A 9604-nucleotide genomic window follows, 5' to 3' on the forward strand; every position below is an offset into this window, starting at 1 on the left:
TTTCAAGAACGGGCCCAATGGATGCCAATGTGCGGTGAGGTTTGGAGATTCCAGGAGTTGGTTCGCTGGGGAACATTCGGAGGAAGCTGCACCCGATGCTCCCCCTGAACACCAAACATCTCTGTCCCCGGAAGAACAGGTTGCCCTGGCAAATCCAGCCAAGGCTAGATCCTAGGGCCTACCTCCGGAGATGGCAACGCTGGAAGAAGATAGCGCTGCTGGAACCCAAGTACCTTGTGTGAGTCCCATTTCAGAGCCCTTTAATATCTTGGCATCTGTTGGGGATAGTTTTGGATCTGAAGTTCGGCGACAAAATGGAGAGACAACTACAGGGACTGGTTTTCAACTTGCCAAGTTGGTGAGACCTGCACAAATCACTCTATACAATCTGGGATGTGGTACAATTACTAAATACTAATATTTCTATACAATTAAAGCCTTTTGCTAAGTCTTTGAGTGGTTTGGAGGATCACATGGAACTGAGATTTCAAAACATCGGGAGGACTGTAAGAGTTGAAAAAGGAAGTTACTGCTTTAAAAGATATTCAGCATTTCATTTTAAAGGAGAATTCAGGGATAAAATACAAAATGGAGTCAATGGACAATCAAGCTCGTGCAAAAAATATATGACTCATTAATTTCCCTAAAGACCCTTTAGTTACACCAAGAGATATGTGGAGGAGATATCTACTAGAAATTCTTAAAATCCCGGAGCAGACTCTCCCTCCTGTATCAAGAATTTATTATATTTCACCCTTTAAAAAGGGTATTGAAAAGCAACGTGGCGGTCAGATTTTCACAACTATTGCATCTCAACTGGATGTTACAAACGTTCTTGAAACCACACAGAGGGAATTGGTTACTCCAGCCTCTCCTTTCTTTTGGAGTCTGATAAAGAGTGGATATTTAAAAGATTCTTTCGTCATTGCTTAAAAAGTTTTCTGAGGATGAATAGGCAAGTCTTTCCTGACCTGGCAAGAGACACTCAGAGAAAGAGGAAACTGTTTCTTATATTAAAACCTAGGGCGTTAGAAATGGAGGCTGCTTTTTTCCTTAAATTCCCTTGCAAATGTATTGTCAAATCCCAAAGCGCCTCATTTACTTTCTTTATTCCTTCATAGTTCACCTCTTTCTTATGTAAAAGAGTTACTCCTGTAGTTCTTCTCCCATTGCTTGAAATTAGTATAAGCCTTTGGATACCGTTCATAGGAGCCGATGCAATAAAATTTACGGAACGTGGGCACCATACAATAAACAAATTAGGGCGTCACGCTGGGGTCGCTAGCGCCACCTTAGCGCCTCCTTGCTAACGCGACCCCGTGGTTACTGGCGGTCTGCCGGTTATGAACACTGATGCCGATAAACTCGGCGTTGGTTTTCATTACTGCAGCCGGCCGGTTATGAAAACCAACACAGAGCATATCAGCGTCGGTTTTCAAAGCGGCCGGCAGAGGGTTTTTTTTTCTTTTTTTTTTAAACTTTAAAAAAAGTACAGAAAAGCAGTTTTTTCTGCTTTTCTGTACTTTTTTCAGTGCGCTCAGCTATTAACGCCTACTCCAAGCAGGCGTTAATAGCTGAGCGATAAATGTGCGTCTGAGATGCACATTTATTTTATTGCATTTGGAGTGAATGAGTAATAGCCTCATTCGCATGCATTTGCACGTGATGAGCGCTCTCTCATTCACTCCGCGTCGGATGCGCGTTAAATAGGCGCTAATCTCCCTATTGCATTAGGGGGTGGATTAGCGCCTATTTAACTCGCAACCGACAGCGGGTTAAACAGTGCGCTCGGCTGAGCGCACTGTATTGCATCGGCCCCAAAATGAGTGCTTCTCATTTCCCCAGCTTATTTTTTTGTATTTTATTTGTTGTTTTTTTCTGAGGTAGTAGAATTGGATCCTTATTGAGGACTTAATATATATTCTGTTTAATTCCTTAGATTTTTTTTTCTTACTATCTAGAAGTTTTCTTTGGCCATTATGTTTGCCATTCAAGTGAGAAAAACTCTTGAATTTGTAATGGAAATTCATAAATAAAGAATAAAAAAAAAAACCCACGGGTGTACGCACTACTTATGAATCTTTCAGGATAATTCTTTTCAATAAAAGGCAATTTCATTTCTATAGCTCTCTTTTGAAAAATATGTTCATCAGTGCAAAGCCTAAGTAGTGTCAGGAACTGAGAATATGGCAGGTTAACAACTAGAGCCCTATTCTGACTATTATAATCAAATAGTTACGATTCTTTATTTAAATTAGGGCCTGCGCTAATAAGGAGGCGCTAGGGACACTAGCACGTCCCTAGCGCCTCCCTATTGGCGGAAGCGACGGCTGTCAGCGGGTCTGACAACCGACGCTTAATTTTACCAGCGTCGGTTGTCAAACCCGCTGATAACCACGCGTTCGGAAAACAGACGCTGGAAAAGTTGAGCGTCCGTTTTGCAACCTGCGGGCTGATTTTTTTTTTTTTTTGGGGCCTCCGACTTAATATTGCAGTTTTTTCTGCTTTACTGTACACTTGCCCGGTGCCATCTGAAATTAACTCTTGCCTTTGGCAAGCATTAATTTCTGAGAGTGAAATGTGTGCCTTGGCTGCACATTTTACTTTCTATATTGCGGGGAAATAACTAATAGGCTCATCAACATGCATTTGCATGTGATGAGCGTTATTAGTTTCGGGGGGATTGGCCGTGCGTTTTCCACGCACTATTACCCCTTACAGTATAAGGGGTAATAATAGCGCGTCAAAAATGCGCGGCCAAACGGTGCGCTCAGCCGAGCGCACCGTTCTGTATGTTATTAACCATAGTCTGTACAATAAGATCCACGAAACCAAAATTAAGTTTTCTGACACTAGGCAAAACGATGATATCAGAGGTGGATGAAAGTTCCCGCTAGGTGTTTTTACCCATAACTGCCATAAACCGCAGCCTTGCTAATGAAAAATCAAGATTCTTGTTTCAGGGCACCAGAGATGATGGATGAGAATTTTGGGAAGGAAAATCTCTTGCTGTGCCCTGAAACCTTCATATGGTGGCATTTCAGAGAATGAAATTTGTGACAAGATGTTGAATGGCTTAGCCATAACTTTGTGGTGGTGAGATGGGGGGGGGGAAGGGACGAGCCTCCAACAGCCAGCAGAGATTTACAGACCACCCAGAAACAACTGGAAACCCAGCCATTCTTCTGAGAAAACAGCGTCGGCACAGCGAGGCTCCTGCCACAAACTACGGGGCCCATGCAGTAACGTGCAGGTTAAAACCATGCTCCACAACTCAGCGCCCACGTTATTTAAACTCCCAATGCAGCATGCTAAAGCATCGGGAGTTTAGAAAAATGCACCCAAACCAGAGTTAAAAAATGTGTGATCAGCAAAGGCTGAATGAACGTTTTAAACTCGGGGGAGTAAGGGACTCTCTCAGCTGGGATTTATGTGCATAAAACTCACTCTATGCACACAAAGCATGTTTTGAGCACATAAATCATGGATTTGTTTGCACAAAAATGCTTTCAGACTGATACATGCGTTGGAAACCGTACTCCACCTCTGACCAGGAGTAGCATTTCCAGCACTAAGAAAACCCGAGTTAGGCCAGGGCACCTCTCTGCATTTTTTTGGGGGGGTGGGGGTGGTAATAGCTAATGTCTTCGTTCACATGAGATTTCCATGCCAAGGTGCTAAGCGGGATTCACAGTTTTACGTGCATATTTTTTATCCTGCAAAACCCACGCGGCGAGATTTGTGCACACCTGTGGGTAAAACTGTGCACTCTGCTGAATGCACCCAATCGCATCAGCCTGAAATGAGACAAAAACGAGAGCTTCAGGAACTAAAGACAGTTCCCCCACCCCCCCTTGCAAAGTTTTATTACCCATAATCCTCCTCAATCTGGAGCTTAATTACTGAACAGCCTGGCTATTTCCCACCCATGCGCCAGTTCAAGAGAGTTTATGGCTAAGACAACTCCAGAAAGAAAATCTCTCTCGATCATTCCTGACATCCTAAATCTTGTCTAATTTGAGAAAATACCAGGCAAGCCAAGATGTTTTATTATTTTGTTATGAAAAAAGGGGTGGATCCCAAAACAGCCAGCTGTGGTTTCTAGGCCACATAGAAATAGTCCTACCCTGCTCTGTAAAAAGGAGATTTGCATAACAAGGCACGTCCACAAAAAGGCGTTTTTTTTCTGAAACTAAAAAAAAAAAAAGATTCCAAAATCAATGAAGGTTCTTGCAATGGCAAAGGGTTTTGGGGGGTTTTCTCATCCATAACCCCCTTCAACTGGAGTGCAATTACTGAGAAGCACTCTGGGTCTACTTCTGCTCAAGATTCAAGAAAGGTTTGGGGTTAGAAAATTTCAGGAAAATAGATTTAGGAAATTTGTATCTGGTGACTTTTCAAAAAAGTATAAAGTCAGGTGGCTGCTTTATTGTTTGGGCAGTGAATTCAGTGAGAAACGAGAGGGTGGGCAATAGGGTATGTCAAGGCCGTTGGTGATGCCTGCCTATTTCTGCTGTGAAATCAGAATAATCAAATAAATCCTGCCACAGATTATACTTTCTGAAAGTAGACAAAACAAGGGTTTTAAGGCTCAAGAACAATGTTTTCTGGAAACAGAAAACTGCTCAGCGACGCTCTAGCTCCACACATTTGCTCCAGCGGGATCACAGGTCCATGTGACCGGACATTCAAAAAGCTGTTGCATCAAAAGAAAACCCTTGTTCTGAAAATAGACACCTACGATTTCCATAAGTATGTATATCCACTCATAAGAACATAAAATATGTAAGACTGGGTCAAACCAGGGTCCATCAAGCCCAGTATCCAGACTTCCAGCAGCGGCCAATCCAAGTCATAAGTACCTGGCAAGTACCCAAACATTAAATAAATCCCATGCTACTAATGCCAGTAATAAACAGTGGCTCTTCCCTATTAATTGTTGCTCGAACTCCCTGCCTGCAGACCAAATATATTTATTTTAGATTTATATTCTGCCTGTCAGCCTCTTCAAAGCAGATTACCTACAGAACCTGAATATATTTCCCTGTCCCTGTTTTATTTTTAAGAAACTCAAAATGCCTCGGGCCAGATTAATTGTCAAAGTATTTGTCACCTATTACTTACCATGTGCACCAAGGAAGGAAGATCCTTGGTGGATGCCTCTGGGATGCCCTTCTGGAGGACAAAAACAGTGAAAGCTTTCAAAGGGGCATGGGATTAACACTGTGGATCCCTAAAGGCTAGAGGATGGAAATGAGGAAAAGAGTGCATGGGGGGAAACTTGCTGGTTGAACGGTTACTACCCTTAGCCACAAGCCTTCATACTGTTGATGCAACTCCATCATTACTTTCTGCTTCAACGGCAGGGGGAAAACAGGAAAAGAGAAATTAGATTCAGACAGCAACCAACAAGGACACTGAATTTTACAGTCTGGGAAAGCAAATAAGCATAGAAGGTAACTTGCTGACGCAGTGGATACTACCTTTAACCAATAAGCCTGTAACTCTCGATGCAACTCCAACATTGCTCTCTGCTTCACAGCAAGAGGTAACGAGGATTTTGGACTCAAAACAGCAACCAGCAAGGGCCCTGACTTTGATGGTCTGGGAAACTGATAAGTATGGGGGTGACTTGTAACGGGCAGCAAAAAAAAAAACCTACCATAAGATTGCTGGGCAGACTGGATGGACCTTTGGACCTTTTCTGTCATCATTTCTATGTATAAAGATATATATCTTGCCGAATTATACACTAAGGGACAACCTGAAAGGTCAGTCACAGAGGACCAGAACAGCAGATCGATAGCCAGATCAAGTTTTATGACCCGTTCGGCATACAGGCAGATTACGCTCCCTACCCACTGAAAAACATGCGCAGGAGCGATGCAGGGGAGCAACAAACAGCTACGTGATAGAACCTACACACAGCATCAAGGGAGCGCTCCTCTCCACCCTCATGGAGCACGAGATACCAGACAAGGGCAAGGAAAGTCACACATCAGAACAGGCATGGTATCATCCCCATCTAAGATCCACAACTGAGCAAATCCCAGCCCTTAGATCAGAATGCTCAAATCCCACTCCTGCTGGGCAGAGACATAATGGATCTACACCAGGTTCACCAGCTACCCAAAAGGCTGAGAATTGGGCCCACGTATCTGACTGAAAAGGTTTAAAAAAAAAAAATCGCTCAAAACCGCAGTAGTTAACCACCCTGCCCCTTAAAACAATCTGACAAATAGGTCCAGAGCCTTCAGGGGTGCAGCAGCAGCAGATCTGTGGACTGCACGTCTCACCTACCTACAAAGGAGTCCGACTACTTAGACACTCAATTAAAAGCATGATTGACACCCTCAATAACTTACCGTATCACTGTGATCAGCACTGTACCGCTCAAAAACTGAATTTAATGTAATGCCTCCCTTGCTCAACGCACAATAATTCAGCTTTTCATGTAATGCCCCTAACCTCTAAACTAATCACAGCTCCCTAACGTCTGAATTAATCTACCTTGCTGTAATCGACCTTGGAGCGACTAACCAGCTGCGAAAGGCAGGCTAGAAATATTACATTAGATTCAAATGAGGAGGATCAGCCTATGGAGGAAGCCATGCTGGAAGGTCTGGAACAGGGGAGTAATGAATGGATGAGGCAAGAAGAAAGTCTGAGGGAGGGAGGCAGCCAGAAAATGGATTGAGATGAGAGCCCGGGACAGAGAGAGAGGGAGCAAGAAAAGGATGAAGGACGAGTGAGACTGTAAACTAAAGGGAAGGAGGGAATGAGCAGATGTGAAAAAGGGAGTAAGGGTAAAAGGGAGCAAAGAGACAGTGCGGAATAAAGGAACAGAGAGAGGAGATTTGGGAGGGCAAGAGGAAGAGGAGGAGGAGGAGGAAAAAGAAAGAGGGAAGAAAAGTTTAGGACTGATGGTAAAAAACAGAGTAAATGAGACATCAACAGAAAAGCTGAAACAGCAATAAAGGTCTGGATGACCCATTTTCCCCCATCAGCCCAGAAGGGCAGGAAGCCCTGAGTGTGAGGCTCACCCTGCAGGATCCCGCAGCACTGGCTGTCCGCGGTCCGCCAGACCCGGGCCGTGCCGTCCTCACCGGCCGTCAGCAGGTGGCGACCGTCTGGGCTCAGGCTCAGCCAGTTAATGCCCCCACGGTGCTCGGCGCAGACTTGGCAGGAAGAGCCACAGGTGGAGCTGCCACTCCCCATTCTCCAGGGCCCGGCATGGGCAGCAGCAGCAGCCAGCGGTGGTGCAGGACTCATGTGCTCCCCACCGCCTCCATCTCACCACTCCGCGCTGGGCCCCAACGGCACCTGCAAGAGAGAGAGACATCGGTCACAGGGCCACACTTCCACCCTCCCCCCCTCTCTCTCTCTCTCTGCTACTTTGCAGCTCCAGGGCACTGAACAGCCGAACAGGCAGTTTTATCTGTAACATGTGGCCTGGAAAAGCCTGGCAAGGTAAGGACCAGCCTTGACCTCGGGAGATCGAGCCCCAGGGAAACACTCTGCACCTCCCCCGAGATGATCTGGTAGTAGTTCAGTTTCATTTGGACAAGGCAGAATTTTAAATTTGTAGAAAATTTAAAAAAAAGTTATATAGTAACATAAAAATAAATAAATAAATAAATAAAAGAGCTGGCCCCCTCCTCCCCCAGTTCAAAATTTCTTAATTCGAGCCCAGCTAAGGAAGAGCCCACCTGCAAAACCGTGCCCAAGATCCATAAACTGCAGTGCATTTGTTTAATGCAAGCGCGTTTAAGGGATGCGGGCTTTTCTTTCGGTCATCTGCACTGAAAAGTTTGCAATCTTAACAGGCGCCGATAAGCAAATCCCACTCTGGATTCCTACGGCAGTGCTGAGCGTGAGCCCGAGCGCCGACACAGACCTCCTCATGACTCCCGGCGGCGGGGGGCGGCTCTCGGACACCGCCTGGCCCGAGCCCCCCGTCCCGGTGCCGGGCATGGCCAGGAAGGAAGGAAGCCCGGGGCTGCAGTGTCTGCGCTCGCGCTTCCTCGGGGGCTTTTTCATTCTTTCCTCGGCGCTGCCTCTGTCTGTACGGGGGATCGGTCACACCCCTCCCCCGCAGGCTTCCTCCGGGTCCTAAAGCTTCCGGCGGCCGCGCGGGGGGTGGGGAAGGCAAATTACCGCCTCAGCCGCTCTCTTGACTCTGTTGCTTCCTTTGTTCCAATGCCTGCCTAGCTTTCCGTTTTGCCTATATAGTTTTATTGTACAGCTTTAATAAGGGCTGGCCACCTTTTCTTAAGACTAATGCCCCATGCTCTGCTTTAACAAAAAATGTCTGAATCCAGGTCTTCGTGCGGTACTGGTCATTCTTTAGATATGTCAGTGTTATACCGGCAGGGGCTTCTGAGGGCCATCACGGCCCTTATTTACTTAGACTTAGGGTGGGTGGTGTGAGAGGCTAAGGAGGAGAAGCCGCTGGCCTTCCTAAACCTGTCCTGGAGATCCCACAGGCAGTTAGTTGAGTTTTCAGGCTATATAATATGCATGCATGAGATAAAGTTGCATATATGGGGTCTACAATGCATGCAAATTTTCTCATACATATTCCTTGTAATATCCTAAAGACCCTGCTGACTGTGGGGGTCTCCAGGACAGTTTGAGAAACCCTACTTCATATCCTTGCACTGAACACTGCTAATGGTCCAAACATGGAAATGGATCATATTCTTGGTGGATCAGCAAAATTAATGCAATTTGAGGCATTAGAAACTGAGCGGAACCTTTTCAGGCACTGGATGAGTTTGATAGGACAATCTTGTGGCTGCTATTTGCATAGGCTTGCTACAGCACCAATGGACAAAACAAAGTAAAAATGGAAATGCAACAACCGGTGTAGATCAAACAAACTGCCTTTCTAGTTCCAAAAATGTACTAAATTGAAATTTCATTAGCAATTAAAATTTTCTACAACAGTTGGATCAATTTTACAAACAGTTTGAAATTCATCTTGATGCATGATGCGGCAGCAAAGATATGCAAGTCTAAGCTCCAGACTTAGCCAGTCCTACAGAGACTCTAAAACTAAGCAAAAGTCAGCCAGAGCAGAATAGCACACTCAGCATCTTACTTCTTCATATTTATATAAAAAGCAAGGTGGCACTTCTTAGTAAGAACACAAAAACCCTGCCACTGTAATATGCACTGGTGCCTGGTCTCCCCTCTTTAGTGCACAAAAGCAGCAAAACTCAGTGGAAATTCCTGCACAGGGTCAGTGCAAGAATATCCGATGCTCTAGGCAAACTTTCAGTCATGCACCTGCACCCCCAACTTACCTATTGGCTGCAGTTCCAGCACAGCACTTCCTACCACCAGCAGCAGTAGCCCTCCCTTCTTTGGCGGTATTGGAGCTAGCACAGTACCCCACTGGGCCTCTTGCTGGCAGGATTTTGCCACCCCCAAAATTTTAGGGCTCTAGGTGGCCGCCTAGTTTGCCTAATGGAAATATGGGCCCTGCTCCTGCAATCATGGTAGATGTAATATATATATATGTGGCACCACTACAGGTTGCCCACTAGATGTCACTAGATCCCTGTATAGAACTTTAATATCACGAGCCTTCCATCACTTA

The 9604-nt window shown here is 45.4% G+C and overlaps 1 protein-coding gene across 2 annotated transcripts in view; it reads right to left on the bottom strand.

The window, feature by feature from the left end:
- Positions 1 to 8068, bottom strand: part of WDR86 (WD repeat domain 86) — an 83488-nt gene extending 75420 nt beyond the window's left edge. Inside the window, exons 1-2 of one of the 2 annotated variants that reach the window (XM_029588425.1) lie at positions 7898 to 8068; positions 7044 to 7323 (exon numbers count right to left, since the gene is read on the bottom strand). In XM_029588425.1, coding sequence (XP_029444285.1) covers positions 7044 to 7272 — 229 coding nt within the window. In that variant the 5' untranslated portion in view covers positions 7273 to 7323; positions 7898 to 8068. Of the gene's footprint in view, positions 1 to 7043; positions 7324 to 7709; positions 7869 to 7897 lie in introns of those variants that run through there. The other variant, XM_029588426.1, reaches the window with a different exon arrangement.
- Positions 8069 to 9604: the final 1536 nt, after the last annotated feature.

Source organism: Rhinatrema bivittatum, chromosome 2 (assembly GCF_901001135.1).
Source record: "Rhinatrema bivittatum chromosome 2, aRhiBiv1.1, whole genome shotgun sequence".
Taxonomy (NCBI): domain Eukaryota; kingdom Metazoa; phylum Chordata; class Amphibia; order Gymnophiona; family Rhinatrematidae; genus Rhinatrema; species Rhinatrema bivittatum.